Below are 26063 nucleotides of genomic sequence, written 5' to 3' on the forward strand. Positions count from 1 at the left end.
TCTGCACGAGAGGTGAGGAAGAGCGCGCGTTCCCCTGGAGGTCAAGGCAGCACGGGAAGGGCCGGAGAGACGTGCTCTGTTCCTGGGTGTGATGGGCCCTATTTCAAAAGACCGGTCTTTCTCAAACGGCTAGTGGGACCCTAACAAACGTCAGTAGGTATTTGGAGGAATTAGTAGGCACTCTGATATTAAAGTGGATGTAGGACATCAGTGTGGGAACTGCCACAGCCACAGCACTTTGGGAAAAGGCTGGTAGGGCAGTTCTGACCCACCCGATGTTGGAACGCCATCGATGTCACGTCATCGGACGGCGCAGCGAGGCCGGTGAGCAGGCCCGGGGCGCCTGCTCTGACTGTTCGCCAGGGAGAGAGGTGCCCACCGTAGCTAAGCCGTGAGTGCACCAGGCCCGTTTGCTACGAAAGCAGCAGAGAACAGTAAGGCCGCCTCAAAGGCAAGCTTGGGCCAGACTGTTCCTCCTCAGCCAGACGGAGCTCCCAGGCTCCACAGAGGAAGACTCTTTCTTTTCTCCGGGGTCGTCAGCTCAGAACACGGCCCTCCACACAGGGACTGCGTCCTTCTGGCAGCCTAGGCCGGGGTCACCTGGGACATTCCTTCCTATCACCCACATCCTAACCACCCGCACATCCCGAAGGCATGGATCCAGAAGGCGACCAGTCCGTCCTCGCCTGCCAGGCCAAGCCGCCCGCGTGTCTGGCACGGATTCCTGCAACGGCCTCTCTCCCGTCTGCCTGCAGTCCTTTCCCATGAGGGCGCTCGGCTGAGAGTACACACATGTGTGGCATGCACACAGGCACCGGCACTGACTTCCGATGCAGTGGTAAGCGCGGGCGCGGGCAGGCAGGTCATTAGGGCTCTGAGCTGGGCGTCTTGCTTCCCTGAGGGTCAGGTGTCCTGAGGTTGGGGGTAGGGACAGTCTGGTCGTGAGGGGTGCTCAGACACTGGACTCAGAGCCCCGCCCGACGCAACTGAGGCAGTCCTTGGTGTGAATCTGGCCCCTGCGGCCACCTGTGTAGGGGCCATGGGAACACCCGAGTCACACTGGATCCTGGACCCGCAGAGGGGGAGGGGGGCACGTGTGACATATAGGCACGTGGTGCACTCACAGAGGACGGACCTCCAGTGCATGCCCAATCCCTGTGCCGGGCCATTCAGGGACACCCTGGAGCACTGAGCTGTGCCAGGCGCGCTTCTAGATGCTGGGAGGCAGAGGGAAGAAGCGATCCACAAGCAAAGCCTGCCCAGGCGGAGGCTCTGGGGAAGAGGGAGAGGAGGACAAGTCTCCCAGGTGAGCAGAGGAAGTGTGGGTGCAAATCGGCCGGGTATCACTGCCCTTGCTGAGCGAATGGGTGGGCAGACAAACAGACCGATGGCCTTGCAGGGGTATCAGGGAGGCGGGGAAAGGCCTGGCTTCAGGGAACTGACAGAGAGGGGCGCTGTGGGGACTGCCCGCGGACTGAGTGCTCCTCTCTGCCCACCTGCCCGGAATGCAGCCAGAGGCCAGGCCTCCTGGAGCTGGGAGGGTGGAGGCAGAGGGGTCAGCAGGTGGTTTCTGGGGCAGGCAGGCAGCTCTCAGGAAGTTGCTTTTGCTGCCCGGGGAGGCGTCTTCCACTGTTTGCAAAAGTAATTACAGTGCGTTCACTGCAGAAAACTTAGACACCAAGGGCAAAGAAAAACCAAATCACCAATCGCCTCCCAGCCCCAGTGGCACTCCTGCCCTCGCTGATGGCACAGGGGCTGGACCATTGACCTGAAGGTCCCCAGGCCCCGAGGATGTGGCCCAAGGGCTGCCCCCCCCCCCACCCCCGCCCATGCTGCCCAGACCCAGGAGCCTCCGAGGGCGGAGTTCCTGGACCTTCGGGGGACACTCAGGCTGGGACTGTGTTGGGTGACGCCTTTCCGGTCCCATGCTCGCTGCTTTAAGCAGGGCCACTCAGCCACTGCCGGCCTGGCAGAGTGACTGGAGATGCCAGGGACGCACAGGTGGCTCTTGGTCTGGTGCTTCTGTGTCCCAGTCACTTGTCATGTGATCGTTAGATCTCAGTGGGGAAAACAGTGTTTTTTCTGTCACTAGAAGAAACGTTTCTCCTAATCAGAAAAGACACCGCTGTCTTCAGATGCAAATGCCACTTGCCAGCACCCGCTCGCGTTACATAAAAGGCCCCCTCAGGACAGGAGTTACAACGTGAGAGAGGAAGGCGGGGACAGGTGGGGCCCATTTGCCGCCCGCCCTCGCCTCGTCCTCCTCCACAGGAAGCCTGGGACTGTGTCCTCAGTGCCCCTCCCCCTTCATCTGTCACTTGGTGCAGGCACGGCTGTTCCGGTCACTCTTCTCTGTTTTTAATCCTCACCTGTGGATACGTTTATTGATTTTATGGAGAAAGGAAAGAGAGAGAAACATCGACGGGCTGCCTCCACATGCGACCTGACCAGGGATCGAACCTTCAGCCTTTTGTTGTACAGGACAATGTTCCAACCCACGGAGCCACCTGCCCAGGGCTGTCCTGGTCACTTTTTAATGAAAAAAAAAAAAGTGGAAGTTTATGCACGATAGGTCAGACCTGATTAAAGGGTTTCGAAGGAGTCTTCTCATTTACTCAAGGGTGTCGTGGAGCCTTGTCCTACCAAACAGCGGTCCCTCCAGACCTCACAGAGAAATACGGACCGCCACTGCCAAGAAGACTCCAGATCCCCTTATGGCCGCGCCGTAACGCTGGGGAACACACAAAAGAAACACTGTCCCTACACCTGACACACAGCCCTCAGCACCGACTACTCACGTTCCACCCTCACGGGGCGCTCCTCAGTTTAAAAGGCACCCCGCATCTCCTAGAGCGAAAGCAGGGCGTACCTTTACAGTGCACACCTGCAGCTCTGAGTCCCAACAATGCGGGAATCCCTGGGTGGGGGTCGGGGGAGGTGGCCCTGAGTGGGGTGGGGGGCCAGCGCAGAATCCGCCCGGAGCCCATGCCTCCGGCCCCAGCTCCCTCCTGCAGTCTGGGGTCTGGCGGTGACTTTGACTGGACTAGCCCTCCTCCCCGTGCACACAGCTGCCCCTGACTCCCAGTCCTTGTCTCCCCTCTTCCCCTCCACCGCCCCCCAGGATCAAGGCCACAGGGAGAGGCAGCGGTCAGCCACACTATGTTGGGCTTCCGTGCAGCAGGACCCCGCCGAGGACCAGCCCGGCCAGCAGAGTTTGGGCTCGCTCCTGTGTCAACAGCCCCGCTGCAGGACTGATCAGAAAGAGCCCGCTGCCCTGTCCACAAGGTGTGACCACGCCCTTCCTCGGAGGACTCATCACATCTGCTTGTCTCCCACACGACCTCTCCAGATGAAGGGGAGGGCTGCGTAAGGGGGAGGGAGGGCCGGCTGGCAGGCAGGCAGGCGGGGGGTGTGCGGAGGCGAGGCGAGCGCACACCTTGTTTTCTTGTGGTGCGTGGCCTCGGAGGCCCGTTCCTTCACTCTCCCTGCACCTGTGTCTCGGCAGACCCCACTGAAGAGGCGGAGGATGCCTCCCAGTCCCTCTGCTTCCCTCCCAGCCACAGGACTTTCTCTGGCCAAGGAGAGGTTAGCAAGTGTGAAGTGACAGGATGGTTCTGAACCTCCATTTAGCAGGAAGTAAAAGGGGGTGAGCTCCGGGACGAGGAAAAGGAGTAGGCGGGTCAATGCGGGTGGCAAGGGGACACAGCAACTTTCTTCCCATGGGTGTCCAAGGTGGCGGTCACCTGCCTGGGAGCAACAGGACAGACAGTGTGGCTTAGCAAGGTCTATTCCAGCTGACCGACTGGAAATACGCTGGTGTGCGGATTTAACTACGTGAAGGTTACAATTAGCTAATTGAACTACATGACTCGTCTGCTGAGTGTGTTTGGAACACCCAGGAGAAAATCACGCAGCTTCCCCACGGTTCTGTACAGGAGGAAAAGAAGGAGCCGCAGCAGGTTGCAAAAACTCCTAATGAGAAATCCTCAGTAAAGAATTCCTCCGCTTCGTTTTAGAAAACAGTATAATTACTTTTAAGAATTGAAAAATTGCTTCATTTGATCAAATATTTTGATTAGCGAAGGAATTAATTGTACTGTATCTTCATTTATATTTACAGTGAATAAATGAAGGCTAAATATAACAACAGCAGCAGAGCCGCCTGTCAAAAAAAGATAAAACATTAAAAAAACCCAGATGGAAGTGAAGTGGCGGTTCTGGGGGCATGTGGACTTCCTGCTCCCACACCCTCGGCATGGGGTCAGGAGCCGGCTTCGTGGCTCCAACAGCCCCGCAAGCACACCCAAGGGGGCCACGTCTGGGAGGAGGCCTGGGGTCTTAGTGACCAATGAGCTGGCAGGTGTCAGCACCCAGTGGGCTGTCTGCAGAGGTCGGGTGTAACACTGGGGGTCACACTGGGGTTCCAGGTCTCCTGGTGCCCAGACTGGGATCTCCTCCTGGGCACGGGTTCTTTCTGGGTGTGAGTGACGGTGAGCCCTAAGATTCTAGAACTTCCTTTGGAAAGGCCACAGTTAAGTCATGCTTCATGACTGAACCAAGGCTTGCTGAGCCCCAGTACTGGTGGCTCCTTCGCGCAGGTGCCAGGCTGGGGCATCACACAAGTCTCTCTAACCCTCCCATGGCCCTTCAAGGGGCCTGTGGGTCTCCCTGTTTTTCAGACAAAGTACGTGGGGTGCAGCTCCTCGAGGTCCAGCTTGCCCAGGGTCTCCAGGCACCTCCCCTGCAGGTCTGACTTCAAACGATGGTCTGACTTCAAATCCAGGCTCTTCCCACCCTATCGTGATTCCAGCTGCCTACCCCATGCCCAAGAACACCAGAGCCTACCGAAAATAGCAACACAGTAACTCATAAATACTGACTGAGGGCCTACTATGTGCTAGGCACTGCCCGGGTTCTGGGGACAGAGCAGTGAATGGCACTGTCCTGGCACCAACCCCTGCCCTGGAGGAGCTGACACTTTGGGATGCCCACCCAGGCAAGCGAGGAGGGGACCCACCCCAACAGCTCTGCCCCTCCGCCTGCCTCCCAGAGCCCTTGCCCATTGGCCCTATCCTCACCCTGCTTCCTCTCCCTGTCACCTCAACCCATGCTCCAGCCGCACCCAGAGTGTGGGGCTTCCCCAGCCCGGGTGTCTGCACACACCCAGGAAGCCCCACCTGCCGGTGTCCAGACTCGGTGCAGACTCGTCAGAGCACCGCCTGTGCCCGCCTGTGCCCGGCCCTGCAGAGGAGGTCCTCCCTCTCTCTCCTGCCCCTCCGGCTCTCCGAGCTCACTTCTGCCACACAGCCTGACAGTCACAAAGAATTTAGCTGGACACCTTTGCCAACACCTCATTGGCAAATCCTTCAGTAGCAAAAAATTGCCATAAAATGCAGGGAAGTAAAAGGGAAACATTTCAGCTACCCCTGCGACCCTTTAATAACTCCATAAACTCATGGTGGAAGTCATTTATGAAACTGTTAAAGTAAGTTCTTTCACCTAAGTAAGTTCCACACCATATAGTCACATCGTTACTAAACATCAGGCGTTAGACATGCACTCACTGAGGTAGGACAGGGGAAAACAGTAAGGAATGCCAGCATTTGACATTTGCTACGTCTGATAGTAAGCAAGGCTCCTTCCATAAGTAACTCAGTCCAGAGGCCAACCCTTCAGCACAGACACAAAGCCGGTTCCCAGTTGACGGGCATGGAGTGCAGGGCGGAGTCTAATCCCAGCCCTAGTGCTTCCTGTGTGCCGGGAACTGGTGCTCTGGCCCCTCCGCACTCCGCTGTTCTCATCCACAAAACATGGTAACACACCACCCATGCTCACGGGGCCGCTGGGAGGGTCCGCTGAGGTAACGTACGCAAAGCACTTAGAACACGCCTGGCTCACAGCCGAGTGCGAAGCATGTCGGCCATCGCTGGCCTGACTGCGAGGACACGGAGGCGGCAGGGCCTGGCCAGGCGCAGCCACCAGGCGCTCCTTCCTCCTCATCTCTCAGCATGGACCATTCACATTCAACCTCAAAGACGAGAGACTGAACTTTCTGGTTCCTTCATGAGTGGCCACAGCCGTGTCTGTTGGAGCAGTCCCACCACAGGGGGCCTGAGTGTGCTTGCCTGTCCCCCCACTGTGCAGACCGCTGGCTGGCATACGTTCTCATTCACAGGTGCCGAAGGCTGGGAGTTGAGATGCGTCCAGTGAAACAAGGCACCAAAGCCGCGCCTGCCCATCAGACGCACAGGTGTGCGATAATAAGCGAGGTGCCAGTGCCGGCTGCATTTCGGGTTTTCTCTACAAGTCTTTTCTGGGACAAGGACTTCTCGGGTTGACTCCTGGCTTCCTGGTGTGGTCAGAACCTTGAGCACCAGTGGTACAGCTCAGGTCTGGTGCTTATTTGGTCCAAAAATTGCAATTAAATTAGACTGTAAATGAGACTGTTGTGGCTCTGGAGGGACTGTGTGGACGGGGCCCGGCTGGCCTGGCTGGGCCACAGGCCCTTGAGCTATGACATGTAGACAGCATCAGTCTGGGGGCGGGAATCGAGAGCCCGCCAGCCCAGAGGCCACGGGGAGGGACTAACACAGGGCGGACTATCGGAGGAGCTGCTGGAGTTCCTCGGAGCAGCTCCCAGAGGCCGGCGGAGCACCTGCCACAGCTGGGACGCAGGGGGCCAGGGTTCCTTCCCCGCCCTCCCGGAGCGGGCCACCTGTAGTCTGGCGGAAACTCACGTATTCCGGTTGTACTTGGCTACGGTCTACATATTTCCACTTCTCCAGAAATTCAGACGGGACAGGCTTTCTCCCAGGCCCTGCTGGGTTCATGATCGCCCCTCACCCTCCGCCTGGAGTGGCTGTGATTGATAGGGGGTCTCTGTTGGAAAGAGGGGCGATGCGGCCGCCCTCCACCTGGGGTTGCCCCCTTCACATTTCTGCAAAAGGTGTCAGAAAGCAGGCCATGTCCCCTTTGGTGCCCAAGCCCTGTCCTGCTTCCGGCGGAGTCCTACCTGGCAGCTCAGAGTCCCAGGCGCCCGGATCCTTGGCTGCCCACACCACCAGACCCAGGGGCGGCGGGGAGACTGTCCCTCCTCTGTGGGAGGGGGTTCTGGATCCAGATGGGGCCCAGGACACTGGGGGGGGGCAGCTCTGGATTCAACTGTGCGTCACCTGGAGCAGTGGTCAAGTGACTGTGGCAGGTTGGACCCCTTACTGCTCATTCTGTGGCCTTTACCACGCTAGCCGGCTTTAAGTAGACCACCTGCACTGGTGCACATTCCGGCCGGCGCTAGGACCGACACGGACGCTGACACTCAGGGGAAGCAGGCGTCTGCCTGGCCAGGGTACCCACGCCCTCCACCAGCAGGGCAGCCAGCTCACCCAACCCAGGGGGCCGGAGGGGAAAGGCGTGGGTGCACCAGGATAGCGTGGTCCCGTGGGGCTGCCGCACACCGACCTGTAGGCCTTCGAGGTTGTTGGTGGTAACCCTGTACCTCAGCCTATACATGGCGGACCCAGCAGCCGCTACGCCCTGGCCTGCCACCGAGGCTGCCCCCACTGCCAAGTCATCCTACGTTCTCTCGCACAGCCTGCCACATCCTCAATAGGTCAAGCAGTAAAAGTTCCCTCGGCAAGTGCAAAATGAGTAAAATTTAGGGGAAACATTTAAAAATCCTTGAAACTCTATCGGGGGGACTTAGCCTTTCTTGCCATTGGGAACAAGAGTAAGTAATAGTAATGATACATTGTAACAATTCACTTAGCTGGTTTCCAATAATCCAGAGCCTCTTCTGGAAAAGGAGACCTCCCCGTTCTTCGTCACAATCATTAAACACCGTGGACACTTCCATTTACAACGGAAGGAAAGATGAATCGACGCAACACTGTCGGCAACAAGTCTAAACATGATGCCCGTAAAGGATCACAGACGTTTTGCTGCGCTTTATGGCCCCCTCTTCAGCGGAAAACTATGTTCTTACGTTCTCTCCTGGAGGACAGAAAACCGCCTTCGAGTCACGTCACATCTCAGGAGTGCGTGGAAAGCCTGTATGTCACAAACGCAAAGCAAGAGAAGGCCTCATTGGCTCTCTGCTGGCTAGACCGCGAGCAAACAATGCTCTGCGGTGTCAGCGGTTTCTGTTACAAGTTCCGCCATTTCCATGGTAATAACGCAGGAAGAGTTGACACGGTGTCTGCCGTGTCTTCTCTTAGTTCCGTGTCTGCCCTGAGCGTTATTTTTATGGTCATGGGAGATACTGCAATTGCACTATAAGACTTAAAAGGAATGTTAAATAGAATGAGTTTCTGAAAACAAGGTGATACCCTGTGTTTTGCACTTGGCGTTCTGGATGTCAAAGGCTTTTCCCGGAGGGAACAAGGAGGTACTTGCTGAGAACAGAGATGCTGGCCCTCGCGTTTCCACCCGGTCTGTGGGAATCTTAGTGATAAAGGGGCCGTGCCGTTGTCTGATGCGTGGGCCTCTTCTTCTTTCCCACTCTCCCACCACGCCACGGCGTGGCGCTTTAGTCTTCACACCTGGGCGTGATGGCTGCCAGGGGCGCAAGGCACACTCCTCGTTCCCCCCTGGAAAGACTGAAGTCACCTTCATCTTCGATCATTTTGCACGCCGTGGGCCAACTGGCCGGGTCCTCAGACCTGAGAGTAGCATCCAGAATGACACAGCCCCGCAGACTGAGCCCATGCGGGGGGCGCTGGGCTGCCTTGCCGGAGGCCCGGGGACCGCACCTGGGGAGACGCTGTTGGAACTCAGTGGCACCTCAGGAGCAGAGGAGCCGGGAGGGACAACGCCATGGCTGAGCCACATGCTGGACCGGAAAACCACACCATGTCTGTTCTGCTAAGAGCTCAGGCCTCACATGGGACAGGCACACGTGGCATAAGATGGACCGAAGTTGTTGAGGACAGACTGAGCCGTGTGCCCACACAAGAGGGGGAGCGTGGGTGGGTGTTAAGGTCCCCATGGGTACTCTCCAGGGACTTCTCTCCCCAAGGAGAGGATCCAGCTTGGCTAGGGATTACTCAAGGGATGGCCTTTGCGAGGAGGGGCACCCACCACGTGAATTGCGCTTTGGTAATCTCCTTTTAATTACTTGCCGCCTGTGCATCCCCAGAGGGAACGGATGACTGGTGTCACGTTTAATAACCTTGAGGATGACGCATTTGCTTTTCCTGTTATTCGTTACTTTACTCCCTTCTCTGAAGAACATCAGCCCAGGATGAAACTTCAGAAACTGCCGGGCTGACGTGGCATCCTTCCCGTTCCAGCCACCTCGCAGGGAGCCACCCCACGTCCCTGCTCACGAGTCTCCACCACTCTCCTTTTGTTCAGAGAAAGGGGACCTAAGCTCTGGTGTAAGGGGCGCAGGACCCCTGCAGTCTGTCTGGCCCCTACCCCCACCAGCAGATAAACAGGACAGGAGCCCCCACATAGTCTGAGATGCCCGGGGCCTCACCCCTACCCCTTCAGGCTGTCCTTTCAGTCCAGAAGCCCCTCGCTCACTGTGATCTTCTGGTAAATGCACCCTGGCTTGAGCTTTGGTTCTCAGCAAGGCCTTCCCACCCCCAGTCCAACCCCAGTTCACGGGGTTGGTACCATGTAATCCCACCACTGACCTTACACAGGCCTGGAAAGGCGGGAGGAGGCCGTGCGGGGATCCCCGGGCAGGGCCCCCTGTGTGCCCCTGGTCCCGGGATCCAGCCCTGGTCAGCCCACCATGCTCGCTCCCACTGCAATGAACCCCAAACCTCCTGGCAGGAATGCTCAGCAAAGTGCTTCTGGAGGCGCTCAGGCAGAGGCACAGCAGCATGGAGGCTACCTGAGTGTCCGCCCACTGATAGGCAAACTGATGGGCCCAGTATGGTCTGTATGTACAGGGACGATCGTCAGCCCTAAAAAGGAAGGACCTCCTGATGCCTGCTCTAGCATGGAGAGGCCCTGGGGAGGGGCCCATGGAGGGGTGCTCAGGGACATAAGCCCGCCAGTCACAGAAGGACAAGGACGGCGTGATTCCGCTTACAGGAGGAGCCTAGGGTAGGAAGTAGAAGGGGGTGTGCCGGAGGCGGGGGAGGACAATGGGGAGCCTGTGTGTAAGGGGCAGAGTCTGGGGTTTGCAAAGTGCAAACGTTCTGGGGACGGGCGGCGGGGACGGCTGCACCACGGTGTGAGTGGACCTGGGGACCCCGAGCTGTGCACTTGGACAGGGTTAGGGTGGTAACATTCGTGTCATGCGTATTCGCCACAATAAAAAACGGGGCGGGTGCATTAGAGGTAGAAGGAAAGGGTCTCCAGGGCGGCGTGGCCCATGGGAAGAACTCCGGGGCTGAAGCTGGACCTGCCTGGTGTCCACCCCTGGCTGAACGGTCAGGCTGATACCTGACTTTGGAGCCTGCCTGTTTCACCGAGGAGTGGGCACTGCCCCTCCCTCAGTGGGGACACCTAGGCGAGGACGTGCCTGGGAAGGGCCAGAGGTCGGGGGTCTCGCAGAACAGTAGTGGGAGTCGTTCTTGTCCTCACGGGGTTGAGATTGCTGTGTTCTCTGTTCCAGTTTCCAGTAGTTTGCAAAATTTCCTTAGTGACTGTGTATGTCTTTTAAAATCAGAATAAAGTACAGTTCACATAAAAACAGTGAGGGTCGCCATAAACAGGGAAAAGACAAGTCACGGACCGGGAGGAGGTCTTTGCGACTCACGTCTCGACGGAGGACTGGGACCCTGTCAGGCAATTTGCAGATGATGAGGACGCCTGAGGGGCTGAGAACACACCAAAGAGTTCGACCTCACTAAGCTTCCAATCGGCCGAAGTGAGAAGGCCTGATTGGACCGAGGGTCAGCAGGGGTACGGGGCGTCAGCGAGTCCCACGCAAGGCTGGTGGGCGTGCACGTGGCTGGTGACCCCCACGGCGGTGTCCGGGAAGTGGGCCGTGCCCGCCCGCCCATCCGGCAGAGCCACACGGGGCAGCCCCCGCTGTGTGCAGGAGACAGCCACGGAGGGTGCCGGGCACTTTGCTGGTAACGGAGGAAACCGCACACAGCCCGCGTGTTCACTCACAGCGGGTGGAACTGGACAGCACTATGCTTGTTCCGAGAAGCATACTCGTTCTACAGACTGATTCTCTAGCAGCCTGGGGGAACGGACTAAAGCCAACATGCAACGTGGACGCACCTAAAACACATGCTACTAGGAAAAGAAAAATAGGAGCCGAAGACAAAGCTCAACATAACACCATCTACACACACACGGCTTTAAACCACGCAGCCCCACAGTGCCGCTTGTCTAGGAACCGCCCCTTGAATGGCCAGGGTGAAAACCACCGGTCCCTAGAGGAGGAGCACAGCGTGCAGGGGCCTGGAGCGGAGGCCGGGCTTCTGGGGTTCACAAACCAGCTCCCCCACGCCCCATCGGGGTGGCTGTGGACAGTGACTCAATGTCTCTATGGCCCAGTGCCCTCGTCTGTAAACTGGGATGCCACTAGTGCGTGGCGGCACAAGGATCACATGAGTTAATACACGTAAAGGCCGAGGAGCCGCGGCTGTGCTGTCACCTCCCATGACGCCCCTCAGTCCTTGACAGCCTTCTTGCGGTTTGCTCCAGCAGTCTCCTTGCTGAGAGTTGAGCCCGGCAAGCAGGCAGGGATTGGTGAGCGTGGTTGTCTGTGGCACGGAAAGGTGTGAGGCTGGAGTGACCCAAGCTCCCAGCTCCGGGGGGACAGTTAGACACATCTTGGCAAAGACTGTTGTGATTTAGCGGCGGAATTATATGTGGATGTTTCACGTGTTTTCACGTGATGGCAGGGATGTGGCACCTGTGTGCCCGTCCTCAGCACTGAATGATGTCAAGCCCAGATGGCAATGATTTCTAATGATGTTGGCCTGCTTATGTTTAGAAATCAAGAAACAACCTAAGAATATACAGCTTGTGCAGCTGGAGAAGCGGTCCTGGGAAGGAACAGAGCCCTCCCCCACCCTCCCTCCTCCAGGAAGCCCTCCCTGACCTCCCCAGGGACCTGCCGAGTACACAGCTGTTTAAGCCCACTACCTCCACATTCCAACCCACGACTGACTGATGCCTGGCCCAGGGCCCGGCACATCGTGGGTCCTCAACAAATGCCTCCCGAGTAGGTCCCAGTTCCTTCCCTGCCACTCATAGCCTAACGCACAGGGGGCCTCGCTCCTCTGGACACCAGATGCTGGGAACCAAGGTCCTGAGCATCTAAAACAAGCAGACCAAAGTAAGCTCCTGAATGTCTTTGAAAATAAAACAATAGCTCTCAAATGAAGCAAAAGATACATATTCACCTTCTCACGCTCTATGTAGAATTTATACCAACTTTTCATTTAGAATGAGCTCATTACATGAGGTGATTGCCAATTTATCTGACATGGTTTTATCGATTACCCGTTTTGCAAAAACAAATGTTAGCCCGCATCCTTACCTCTTCAAGAAAACAGGTGAAGTTCTGGAGAAAATACTTCCAATTTATATAGGGGGTTAGATGAAGTCTTAGCTTTCTCAGGAAGTAATGGTACTGGTTCTCTGTTAGTTTGTAACAGAAGTCCTTAAGAACTTGTCCAAAATCCGAAGCCTTCACAAACCCAGTGTCCTCTTTGTCCAAGGCAGAAAACGCCTACAGAAAGCAAGGCAGATGCTCCTGTCAAGCGAAGATCTCAGAGACTATTTTTCTTAAGTACCGCTTCTGCGGGATGCAAATGAAATCAAGTGCATGCGAGTCCCCTGCGAATTCTGAATTACCGAATAAATGCACCGCGCTCGAAAACCCGAGACAGGTGAGAGTGTGTGCACAGCGTAAGAACTCGTGTGTCATGGGGAAACAAGCTTCATTCACCCCGCTTTGGATCCGACTGGGAGGGGCGTGAAGAGGAACCCTGGCCCCCCGCACTGGCCGGCCCTGGGCTCCCTCGACCATTGAGTCCCAGCCCCCCTGAGGACAGATCACCCCGACAGGAGGCTCAGGTGCGATCCCGCTGCTTCGGGCTGGGCAGGGGTCTCTGGGTAGGACTCTGAGTGGGAAGTGGCCGGGAGGAGGAGTCAAGGGACCACCCACCCCGTCACATGCCAGCCTGCGCTTGGGAGCTGGGCTGCCGTCCTTGCGGCAGCCGGAGCTCACGACCCCAGCAGCACAGCAGTCCAACTGAGAAAGTGCAAAAATGTGCTATAAAAAGAGCCCTTTTTCTTTCCATTTGCTGAAACAAAATCATTCATTTTTATTGCATTAGGAAATCTGTATCAAGTGGTAGGTTAACATCTTTTTTTTAAAGTAAATTTAATGTGCTTGCAGACCCCACACCAAACGCCTCCTTGCAGCGAACTCTCCTGCAGAGCTAATGAGGCACGCCCCACCAGCCCACAGGTGGTGATACATGTGTTCTCGAATTAACCTTAAAAGACCTCAGAGCCTCACATCTGTACTTAGACTTCCGTGACACGAGGCAGCTGTGTATGGTCAAAACCTCGGGCCGCAGGTCAGGGAGCAGACTTTGAACCCCGGCCCTGTTGCTCACCACCAGCCCTTAACCTCTTTGAAAAGCTTAGCTTCTTCGATATAAAAAGGGGACTTGGTAATCATGCTGTTCTAAGTTTGACTATGGCAACCTGTTCAGGGACCTGGCACGCAGTGGATCTCAACAGCCGCAAAGGAGAATGATCATAAAATGGGCGACCCGATGGGGCATCCCGTGCTGAGAGTTAGAAGGCTTTGCGGGTGTGAAATGCGCACCGTGAGCTCGGGGGCCTAAGAGGCAAACTCGGGGCCTGCACTTCCTGGCCTGCGGGGCTCCCCATGTGCCAACCCAGGCTGCCCAGCCCTCGGGTGGGTGCAAGAATCAAATGCAGCAAAGGGACTGCCACACTTTCAGAAACCAGGTGCACCTGAGACGCATCTGCAGTGACAGATGAAATGCGTGCGTTCTCCCGACACCTCCACTGCCCCCTCTCCCCATGGCCCCCTGTGCCCTCCCACCCCGCTCGCTGTGGCCCCCCTGCCACTCTCTCAGCCCGGAATCCCCCTCTCTTGCTTCAAACCTCATCGCCTAGGGAATGTTTCTCAGAAGGGAGAGCTGTGGTCCCTCCCAAAGGCTCCACAGGCCTCAGGCCAAGACACATCCTGACGGGTGCTCTATGGGGCCAAGCCTCCCTGAAGGTGGCTTTCTTTGGCCTGCACGGTGCTACTCAAAGTCTGCAGGATGGGCTGACATTTAGGCATCAGAAAGCTTCCAGCTTCCCATGAAAAGGAGAAGACCTAGCAACGCTGGCCCATTTTCAGCTCAGCAGTTGTCGGCCCGCAGGGCTGTGTCTCTGGCTTGGCTGGGCCTGGCCGCACGCCCACTGACCTCAGCCCCGGCCCTCATGGGTTTTGTTCCTGGCCCCGCACACACTGAGTCTGCAGACCCTGAGGCCCAGGAGTCTCGAGCAGGCATTCTGGTGTTGAAAGGTGGATAGGTGGGTTTTCTAGATGGCCCACAGCATGTTCAATCTGACTTTTTTAGATTATCAGTAAAATAAAGACAAAATGTTGCGTCCTCATGAGAATTCCTAGATGTAGAAACATCTGCTCTCCAAGATGAAAGCTGGGCTGCCCCGCCCTCTCCTCTGCTCCCTGCTCCCTGGTCCCTCCTGAGGCTGGGACTCCAGAGCTTCGCCTCCCTGGCTGCTTCCCTGCAGGGATGGTGCGAGCACACCTAGGCTTCTGGGTGGGGACATGGCGGGCACTGGCAGATGGGGGACAGCCCGTTGTGACTGGCCACTGGGTGGGCACACCAGCATCACATGGAAGCTTGCGCTCCCACCCCAGCTGCATGGCCAGCCCTCCGCAGACAATGCTTTCTCTTTCTGCGGCTGCTGCAAAGGGGACTCACGTGTCCTCACCAGGAACGTGGCCGAATCCCCGTTCCCCGAGGACTCTGACACAGGCCACAGCATCGTCCCCGCACATTCCAGGACTCGGCACGCTCTACAGTGTCACCCAGTTGTCAGCCTAAAATGTCCGTGTATGCGGGGTGTCCCTCTTCACACCGCCCCTGGCCTTGGGTGGTCCCTCCAGGGAGGGAGTCTGTGCCACAGCCAGTCCCGTCAACCTCTTCAGGCCGCAGGCGCCACTCATTCCCACGGGCCCAGGACCCATGGCCGCGCTGCGCCCATTCTCTCTGAGGGCCCCTGTCCTCTCCCCTCTGCCTGGGACCCCTCGCCCTCACCCAGGCCAGCACCTGCTGAGCGCTGAGCACTTCCACCTCAGAGAACGCACGCTGGGGGGTGACCATGGAAGCTTCTTACAGAGCGAAATGGACACACGTTTGCTCCTTGGAGCATTGGGGTCTGGAGCAGCCCCTCTGAGTCCTGACACCCCAAGGGGATGCAGAGAGGGGAAGGGTCCCGGGGCAGGGGAGGACTCAGTTTCCCCAGGAAAAGCACTCTGTCGTCTGCCGTACCGTTGCCAGAGCCGGGGTGGAGGCGGCGACGACGTTCTGGACGTTCTTCAGGACCTCCTCCAGGTGCAGTCCCGCAAAATTGATTGGCAGGCCCGCTTCTTTTCCTTTCAACTCAGGTCCTGGGGGCTTGCAGCTCTCCATTGCTCTCAAGAAGTCAAGGTAACTGATGGAGTTATTTTGCCAGCTGATTCCCCAACTTGTCCCCAAAGGAAAAGAAAAAGGAATATATTAATTAAAAAAACTCATCACCCATTCATTCAACAAATACTCGCTGAGCACAGAGCGGGGTGGGGAGCGTGACCAATGGGAAGACGCCGCTCCCTGGCCGGTGGGGGCCTGCGTGCCATTGGCCTCGGCCGTGGGTAGGCAGCTGCGGTGTAGGGGGCAGGGGAAGGGCCCTGAGTCTGAGACAGCGGGGCGCAGTTGGCTGGAGAGGCTGCAGACTGTCCTGGCTGAAGCTCTGAGACCTGAGGCCAACAGGGCTCCCGGGGTGGAGAGCAGAAGATGGGAGGAGGCCTGGCGAAGGAGCTGGTCCACTCGGGGGGACATGACCCTGGCAGAGCCATATTACGGAGTGGTCTGGGGCAGGACTGTGGAGGGGTGGGGGCAGGGGCTGTGCTCAGAGACCTGAGGAGCAGCAGGGGAACCTGAGGAGAAGTGCATCCGAGAGGGCGGGAAGGAAGGGAGGAACCGAGCGAACACACCATCGTTCTTTTTCAAGAATGGCCAACACTACACTGTCACGCTGAAAGCACTTGAAAGACGTTACTACGAAACCTACTTGGCTTGGTATTTTCTCAAACAGAAATTCCGTCTGTGTACGCATGTCAACAGGACATTCGTGTAGAAACAGAGGCCCCTTTAAGTCCTAAAAGACACATGGCGAAAGTCCCAAGGTTTCATGAGAACGTAAAGCAAGTTTATTAAAGATGTAATATAATTAAAAACAAAGTTCAATGGCACGCAAAGCTCATGGCTCTGTACCTGGGGTCCTCTGGGCATCCCTGGCACTGTCACTCCCAAACTTCCTTTCAGCAGGGTGGGGTGCGTCAGAGAAGAAGGGCTGGGAACCCCGGTGAGCCGGAGAGAGGAGTGCCTGGAGACTCAGCGAGGGCTGTGCTTTCCCACCCGCAGCTGCGGGGCCGCCTCCCCGGCCCGTGGCACTGGCTCCGAGACGATACTCGGAGGGAAGAGTAATCAGCTCTATTTCATCAGCAGGATAAACTGCCAACGTGGTATTAAAATGTAGTAATAAAATCAAATGCATATGCTAATCTCCTCAGTGTTATTTAGAAAAGTCTATTCTGGGTCTAGAAGAGAATAATCTACATGTAATTATGAACGACAGAGATGTTTATCATCAAGGGTCTTTGAGAGGGAACAAGCCGCCGGGCGACGGGTCCTCACTGAGGTTCCGCTGCGCACGGAGCCCGTCGCCCCACTGAGAGGTGGACAGAAGTTCCAGGGTCCTTCTGTTGTGGTTTAGGAAAGTGCCAAGACTGACTGTGTCTTAAAAGACTCTCTTATGATCATTTTGTTCATTATTTATCTGGTGCTCTTTTTCCATGATTTATTCATCGAATGCATGTAAGTTCTGCTTCAGCTGGAAACAGATTTAGTGATGGGAGACCGTGTTTGAGGAAGAAGAGGACACGTAGGCATGTGAAGATGGAATGGAAACACACACACACACGCACACACACACACAACCTGGGATTTCTCACTGCTTGAACACGAGGAGGGATGTCTTCAAAATGTTAAGGGAAAATAATTTTCTCCCTAGGATTCTATGCTCAGACAAGCTATTAATTAGTGCAAAAAAGAATAAAACATTTTCAGACAAACAAGAACTAAGAATATTTACTTCCTCTCTACCCTTTCTTGAGAAATTACTCCAGGAAGCACTCCAGAAAAATAAGAATGTAAATTAAGAAATAAAAAGGTGTGAAGGGGTGGAAATGGGGGAGTCCAACCCGGGAGGACAGCGGGGGCAGCCGAGGATGCTCTCAGGCATCAGACGTACGGCAGGAGAATGGGGCCAGGCTCCAGGATGGAAGGCACCGGGGAAGGAGCCCGAGAGAACAAACAGAAAGGGATAAAATGCTGGGGAAAGCTGAAGGTTGACAACACCGAGCTGCACCTGCGCCCCGTGCTCCTGGAAACCTAGAGAAATCGCCCTCCCTCTGTGTCCTTGGAAACGGCTAACAGCGCAGAGCCACCGTCCCCCCAGGACTTGGAAAAGACCCACAGGTTTGCCTGTGACAAGGTGGACACCCTCCCCCTAATTCCTGTTCTCATAAATGATTAGCTGAACTGGTGGTGTTCACTGACCAGTCTGTACAAAATGCCCGCTTACTTTGACTTGACACGACCAAACTTTAACAGTTCTCTGCTTCCCTGGATTGTGGCCCACCCGCAGCCTGGGCCAGCGCTGGACTGTGGACGAGCCCCTCCGTAGGGCCCTGCGTGAGACTCTGAGCACAAGGAAAGCCATTTCCTGCCACAACGGTCTGATCACACGACCCACTCATTTCATTCCCCCATACCCAGTGCTTCCTTTCCTCTCCCTGGAAAAGCCCTTGGGCTGCCTGAACTTCGAGATGCTTTCAGACTGCATGTTCAGAGCACCCTCCCACTGCAACAGCCTGCCTCCCCCCATCCCAGCAGTCCCCCCTCCCCATCGCGGGGGTCTTTTCCAGTAACGTCTGTCTTTACCAAGTCTGGGTTCGTGTCTATTCGACAAGGTGAGATACAGGCAAATAATGCAAGAAAAGCAAAAAGGAAATTAAACGCTCCTGGAAACACACAGCTTATCAATAAAATCTCCGTATAAATGCGAAGCAAACTTAGTAACAATGGGTTACAATGAAAAGAGCTGCAAAACAGAGACTCTACTTAAAGAGGAGTTCCTAGGGAAACCCCCCAAACAGAAGGGACAAAGCCAAGGGTGCCAGAGGAGAGGCACAGCTACAGCAAGATTAAACACGGCCCAGTTCTACCCACACCAACATAAAACCCTCGCTAAACCCATGAGGACCAGACTCAGACATGACACATATTTTGAAATCACCAGACAGGGAACTTAAATGAACTATGATTACTATGTACAGGGCTCTAATGGAAAATGTAGACAGCATGCGAGAACAAGTGCGTAATGTGAGCAGAGAGGGCGAACTCAAAGGAAGCACCAAAAAGAAGTGCTGGCAATAACAGCACTGTGACAGAAATGAAGGGTGCCTTTGATGGGCTTGTCAGTAGATGGGACGTGGCTGAGGGGAAAAAAAATCACTGAGTTTAAAGGATGTTAATAAAAACTTCTCAAACTGAAATTCAAAGAGAAAAACAAATTTTTAAAAAAGAACAGAATTTCCAAAAACTGTCGGACAATTTCAAAAGGTGTTACATTTTGGTGCTCAGAGAGCACCGGGAAGGATGAACCCCAAACCCCACACCTCGGCACACGGCATTTAAACTGCAGAGAACCGAGGACGAAGAGAAAACCTCGAGAGAGGCCAGAGGGAGGGAAAACCTTATCTACAGAGGAACAGAGACAAGAACTACGCTTTGGTCCTTATCAGAAAGCATGCCAGCACGAAGAGGGGCCTGCGAGATTTAATGTGCTGGAAGAAAAAATCACCAACCTAGAATCCTACATCCAGTGGAATTATCCGGTAGAAGTGATGAGGAACTAAAGACTTCCTCGGAAAAACAGAACCTGCAGGAATTCATCACCAGCTGCCCTGGCCTGCAACCACAGGCCCTGGCCAGCTCGCTGAGTTGGTGACAGCATCATCCCCACATGCCAAGGTTGCAGGTTCGATCCCCAGTTGGGCACTTACAAGAAGCTACCGAAGAATGCATGAATGCGTGGAACAACAAATTAACGTCTACCTTTCTCTCTCTCCCCCCCGCCCCAAAAGGAGATGCTATCAGGCATTCTTCAGAGAGAAGAAAGTCATGTAGGGCAGGAACTCAGATCCACGTAAAGGGAGAAAGAGCAGCAGAGAAAGAGTGAACGAAGGCAAGACGACACCGTTTATTTTTCAAACTCTCAGCCGATCTAATCATTCCGGTGAACGGCAACAGCGCCGCGGGACGGGAGGAAGGACGCGGGCCGCTCTGTCTAAGGCACCTGCGCTGCCCACGAGGGAGCGGCGTGTTCTTCGAAACCGGACTTGGGCCACTCGTCCGTGTACATCACAAACTTTAGAGCAACCACAAAAAGAAAAATATTTAGCAAGTGGGGTGAGTTGGGGGTTCCATTAGTGATAACAATTACATGGGAACTAAACAAACAGAAGAAGTAAGATTAACATTAACTCCGGGGAAAACAAAGTGCTACATAAAAAGGGAAGGAGACTGGCTAGTCCCGATACTATGAACCCCGGTCACTGACCTACCCCACACGGACACGCGGCAGGCAGTGTGGGGAGGGTGGCATCCATGGGGATGGGTCCGCGTGTGTTTCTGTGGGGCGGAGGAGGCTGTGGGGTGGGGTGGCTGGTGGCACGTGGTGTGTGGAAAGGAGTTTAATCCGCATCTTCCTGGTTGGAAGTCAATAGGCACAGCCTGACAGTAAGAATTCAAGAAGGAGCTACATAACACGTCATGTAGAAATAAGAACTTAAGTACCAAAAGGTGTCACTAAAGCGTTGGAAGGTGTGGACCCTGGAGAGGGCAGATGAGGACGGTGACGCATCGAGCGATTTGACGCCTGCCGATGTGTACGCAGAACTTGGGGAAAATGAAAACCGAAGTTACAAAATGATGGTTAGGCTGCCAAGACCCATCAGGAATCATGATGCACGTGCGTGCCTTCTCCTTGCTCGGGGGAGACTCGGGCCCATCATAATGCAGCCTGGCTGACGGAGGATGTGGAGGTTATTTCGGGTGCAAAAGTCCACGTGAGTGGACAGAGAAGAGCAAACGAAAGCCACACGCCAACTCGCTTTTCGGTCTGGGAGAGACACAGTCAACTGAGGAACGCAAACCTGCCCAGAAGCTCGGTCAGCTCCTCGTCCTTGAGGGGACAGCCGCCTTCCTGCAGCGCCTTCTGCAGCTGGCACATGGACACGGAGCTGCTTCTGGAGTCGCCGAGTCTGGTCAGCGCTTTCCTGACATCTTCATAATGGTCCTTCAGCTTGTCCCTGGAAGAGAGCACACGGCAGGCCACGCTAACACCCGGAAAACCATCGGCTCTCCAAAGCGAGAGTGTCCGGTCATTCTAATGCGACGCCTGGACGGTTCCTCTAAGAACTGACGCTGAAGGTGTTTTGTGGCCTTGGTGTGACATTCTCATTGAAAGGGGGTCTGAAAGAAGTTGTGAGTCTGCATTGTTATCATTTTATTATTATTATCCTTAGCAAAACTGTGTCAAAGGAATTACAACCTTGTCTTTTTACTGGAATTGGCACTTTAAGAACGGGACTAAGAATGGAAAAACAGTAGTATTACAGAGGTGATATTCTCCCCGTGAAGGCTCGCTGAGCACCTGGCACGTGGAACTGCTCTGGGCATCGGGGCACAACCACTGACTCCACTGGGCCCCATGGGGGCTCCATTCCAGAGGGCCAGGCTGACTGTACACAGGAGGTCTCAGAGCCTGGCACGGCGGGGAGGGAGTGGGGGAGCAGAGAGCGGGGGGACAGACTGGGGATGGCCACCGTGAGAGGTATGGGTTGGCGTAACACGAGCAAGACTGAGAGGTGAAGGAGTCAGTGGGCAGCTACCGCGGGACAGTTGTCCTGGGGGCCCAGGGACAGCGAGTGCCAAGGCCCTCAGGCAGCAGTGCTGGCATGGGGCACAGGGAGGGTGGAGGGGCACAGCCAGTATCAGCCGGGGGGAAGGGGCCCGAGGACCCGTTTTTATCAGGTCCTTTGCTGTTAAGAAACGCAGACACCACTTCTGCCCCTCGACTGGCAAGCTGGAGCCTCTCCATCTGCTTCTCCTGTTTATCCTCAGCAGCCCTGCAAGGGAGCTGGGTTGCGATCGTCCCCAGTGGACAGACAAGGGACCAGACAGTGCGGGCCTGTGGTAGGGGCAGGACGGCCAGGCCTTGGCCTCCCAGGGACACGGACAGCGTCCCGCCAAGCCCCTGCTAGAAGGGCTGCTTTTCTTGTAGACAGTGTTCAAGTTGCTATGATTCCATTTTTCAGGGAAATTCTTCCCTGACCAAAAAAAATCATTAAGGGACTAGAAAAGCGTGGACTCCTTTTAGAAGGAGTAATCTTGAATTTGACGTGCGGTGTGTTAGTCACGGGTTCCACAGCCTCGGCTGCCCCCGGTCTCCAAACAAGCTTGTCCGACCATACTGAGCCATGCGCTTGTCCAGCAGGCGGGGGCCCAGGGGCTTTCACTCAGAGAAGAGGGTATGCCGGACGCTGTGAATGTGACATCTTGGCTGGTGATTGTCACCTCAGAGACCATGGGGACGAGAGCGTCTTAGTCTGCCTGGAAAGATCATTCATAGGAATGAAAAGATCAGATATCCAGAAGACGGGCAATGGAGTGGGACCACCCGGGGAGGGACACTGCGTGGGCCACCTGTCCCCTCCCCTTTGGCCTCCAGTGCAGAGCTGGCAGATGTCCGATACAAGGAGAGGCACGACTGGTCCCTCGCTGTACACCAACAGCAGCGACACTTGGATCCCCTTACAGGCCTACGCTGAATTCAGTCCCAGGTGACAAAACGATCACTCGCCACCACAGCAATCACATCCCACGTAGTCCTTCAAAATCAAAGCAAATGCAGGTGTGGAGACATCAAACCAATTTTTGAGATGCACGCTTTTAGAAAATGGAGGCATTCAGCACTTCCTGGCCTGGCTTCTAGGCCTTCGTTCTTCCCCTGGTGGAGCGAGTGTGCAGGCGGGGTGAGTGTGCAGGCAGAGTGAACGAGCAGCCAGAGCACAGGACACTCGGGCCGCCAGCCAGACCTGTGTGAGCCAACACGCAGGGATGCGCTGCCGCTGCTCGGGTCCCCGTCCGACTCCTGGTCTGGACAGTGACACACAGCCCGAGGAGGCCCCTGTCACGGCCTGTGGAGCGGCCACGACCGCCCCCCACAGGCCTCTGCCGGAGGCCCGGTAACTGTCCCTCCCCGGCTCCGCAGCTTTCACGCCTGCACCCGCCCTCTGCACCTTAGAACCGCCCCGCTCCCACACTGGTTCCCCGCGGTGGCCCTGATTCTGATCTTCAACTCAGATGTCGGCAGGAGAGGAGCAAGACATGGAAAATAAATATGAGGTTCAGAGAGGAGTCTTCTTAATTTAAAAAAGTGTGTTTAGGGCACACCCAGCAAAATCGATTCCCTTCGGTTGGAGAGGCACACACGCCCTTGGTCACCCAAACATGACGCTCACTCAGTCTCATCCGTGCTTCCGTGGAAATGAGGAAGGAAAAATCCTGGAAACCCGAATCTTCAGGGCTGTCTGGAAGACAATTTTACCTCCCTGCTCTGCCCCGTCAGGACGGGAGGGGTCATGCCTTTTTGTGAAATCAGGCCTGCCTTTAGTGAGAGGGGACGGTCCCGCAAAGAGCACGGGTGAGTGTGAACTAGGTAACCAAGCTGTGGCCGGCTGTGCAGGAACAGGAGCGAGAGTGAGCCACACGAGCCGGAGAGGGGCGCTTCCTCTCAGAGCCTCATCACTCACACGTGGCAGGGGAGAAGGGAGGGGAAGACACGCGTGGGTAATGAGGCTGGCCCTGTCTGGTAAAGATTAATTCCCCTTTTTCATTAGCTTGATGGCATGTTTGATTTATAGCAATCTTATGCGTACACGTATTTCACTTTAAATTTCACAGACTCAAGTCTCCTGGTAACTCGGTGACATGGACGTCATTCCGAGGTGTGCTCCGTCCGCCTTCCTCTTAACCCCCGTGGAGCCGCTGCATTTCATTTCTGCGTCCCGGGGCTTCTTGTTCCCTTCGGGAATTCTTCAGCAACAAGTCATTCACTCTATCAGGGGCTCTCTGAGGCGGTGGGGACTGACGGCTGACATGACGGACAGGAGACAGACGGACACATGGGAGGGCGATGAGGAGCGGTGGAGCAGGGCGCGGAGCCCAGGCCCGGGCAGCGCTGAGGGCCGACCACCATGGACTGAGGCCGATCAAGGAAGTCTGTCTGGTAGCATCACGGTCATGTCCAATGGGGCAGAATTCCCTCCTACATCACACATTCTTAAGCTATGACACTGCTAACTAGTTTCAAACTTCGAAAATAACCCTCACGTCCCAGCCTCCAGGCAGAGCCTGACGTGCCCTTCGCACAGCACCTTCCGTTCCGTCACGGCACACATGCTGTTCCATGTGCCGCTTCCAGTCAGCCCTGTGCCACACATGTGTTCTGTGGTCTTCCTGAGGGTGCTTGTCACAGGCATGTACTGTTTCGTGTCCTCTGGGGCTGCACTTTATAGGCCAGTGTGCTCACTGGGACTGGCAGGTGGTCCCAGCTTCTGCACAGCCAGCCCACTGCTAACCTTAGGCCTCTTCTGCAGTATTGCTTTGCTATCAAGTCCTCGAAACAGAAGTATCGAGTTAAGGAATGTGTCTGTTCATTCATCCATCCATCCAGCAAGTATCCACCAGGTGCCCGTCAGGTGTCAGGCACTGGGTAGAGACAGGCATGCCTTTACAGAACTGCAGCCCGGGGGGGGGGGGGGGGGCGGGATTGCGGGACACACGCCGCAAATACCCAGACAGGAGACGCCCCAAGGGCGACGCACAAGATACACAGGAGTGTGACCTGGCCAGCAGGCAGGCTTACAGCCCATTAACTCCTTGAGAACTCTGGGACTTCACACCCATTTCTGGAGTCTGCAGGAGTGAATATCACAGTTTCATAACTTCGCACCTGCAAATGACCTTTGCACCGAGGGTGGGAGTGGACCTGGGCCAGCTCCTGGTCCCAGGATGCTCGCTGACTCACCTGGCTGATGCCTCCTTCCCGGCGCTCTGTGGCAGCTCCACGACCTTGGCTCGTCCCTGCTGTGGCTTGGTGAAGTGACCCATGAAGTTGAAGTAGTCCTCCGCATAGGGCCGGTGGACATCTGCTGAGTAGTTGATCCCCAACTTCTGCAAGAACTCCTGGTGAGTTAGCTGCCCTTTCCCCTCGGTGTCGTAGCTTGAAAGACAAGCAAACGGAATTGTCGTCAGTAGCTGCTGCGGTTGGTGCTCCGGGTTCTCCCGTGTCCGCAAGCAGCTCCCTAGTTCCCCACTGCCCAGTGTGCTCCGTGGACCAGCAGCGCCAGCTCACCTGGGGGGCCAGACATGCAGAACCTCGGGCTTCGGGCCAGACCCGAGCCGAGTCTGTGTTCACCAAGGTCCCCAGGAAACTCACAGGCACACTGACGTTCAAACCCCCCTGCTCAAATCCACAGAGGGCTCACCTCCTGCCAGGTGGCCTCCGCCCTCCCCAACAGACAGCAGCTGAACGTGTTCACCTGTCATCCTGATCGAAACACCATTGCGACCACCGAAAATTAAAATCAACCCTTTTATTCATTCAACAGTTTTTTTATTGAGTGCCTACATGTAGTGGAACTATGCTAAGGCTTAGGAGAGAATCCTTCAAACACACGTTCAATCTTAAAACTGGAAAGTGAATGCCGCTTGATTCAAATGCCCCATTTTCTCTGATGAGATGCCAATTACGTACAACCAGCGGGAGAGGAAAACAAGGTAGGAATTCTGCCATGTACCTTTCATGTCATTTTCTATTAGTGAAGTTTTTCTGAATTATAATTCATTTCAAAAGGTGTAATGGAGGGTTTTTATCTCCCAACATTATTCAAATAGAGTAAAATTACTTCAATAAAAAATTTTAAGGCAAATTGCCAATTTCTTTAAAGAAAAAAGCATTTATTTCAACAGCAAGACCTTGGCCCTCATCCAATGGGTGAGAGGGGCATTTGTGGGGGTGGTTCTTCCCAGATGAACCCCGAGTCGCGAGGTCCAAGACTGTGTTTGGCAGTGTTGCAGGCAGGGCCCTCCGCAGGCTGCTGGGGGGACAGCAGCTGACTGGGGGGGTGTGGCCACTGTCCCTCATGGTGCCTCCGCTGCTACCTGACCAGACGCGGAAGGACCCGCAGACCCGCAGCTCTGGGACCCACTGAGCCCTTTGCCTTAGTCTTACTTGAATAACAGCGAAGAAAATGCATTCTTTTACCCAGCTGGCTTTCTTGTCCTTAAGGGGTGGAGGATGGGTAGGGGACAGAGGGATAAGAAGCCCGGACAAACGTTTCCCGTACTTGTGCTACAATCTGCAGAGCATTCCAGGGGTCTGCCGCGTCCACCCTTCCCCAAGGCCAAGTGGGCTCCCCCTAGGCGGCCTGTGAGCCCCGCTTCCTGCCGCTGTGGGGCTCCTACCACCTAGTCAGCATGCAGGCCAGTTTTACCACCGAGTCTACCTGAGAAGGGAAAGGGACTCCCCTCTGGCGACAAGAGGCGGCAAACAAGAACCTGGAGTCACACACCCGCTCCTCGGCCTTGAGACTGGGCCTCCCCCTCTGGGGCTCTGTTTGCTCATCTGCGACCACTGAAGGTGTGCCTGGGTCCCATGTCTCAGCTCGTCTGTGACTGTTACTTACAAGCCCTCGA

At 55.6% G+C, this 26063-nt stretch overlaps 1 protein-coding gene across 10 annotated transcripts in view; it reads right to left on the reverse strand.

Moving 5' to 3' along the window:
- Positions 1–26063, reverse strand: part of EFCAB6 (EF-hand calcium binding domain 6) — a 166845-nt gene that overhangs the window by 17560 nt on the left and 123222 nt on the right. For 9 of the 10 annotated variants that reach the window (XM_045187052.2, XM_071221106.1, XM_071221105.1 and 6 more), the window contains 4 exons: positions 24394–24588; positions 20456–20611; positions 15465–15660; positions 12455–12646 (listed from right to left, as the gene is read on the reverse strand). In XM_045187052.2, coding sequence (XP_045042987.2) covers positions 12455–12646; positions 15465–15660; positions 20456–20611; positions 24394–24588 — 739 coding nt within the window. The remainder of the gene's footprint in view (positions 1–12454; positions 12647–15464; positions 15661–20455; positions 20612–24393; positions 24589–26063) is intronic. The other variant, XM_071221102.1, reaches the window with a different exon arrangement.

This window comes from Desmodus rotundus, chromosome 3 (genome assembly GCF_022682495.2).
Source record: "Desmodus rotundus isolate HL8 chromosome 3, HLdesRot8A.1, whole genome shotgun sequence".
NCBI classification, from domain to species: domain Eukaryota; kingdom Metazoa; phylum Chordata; class Mammalia; order Chiroptera; family Phyllostomidae; genus Desmodus; species Desmodus rotundus.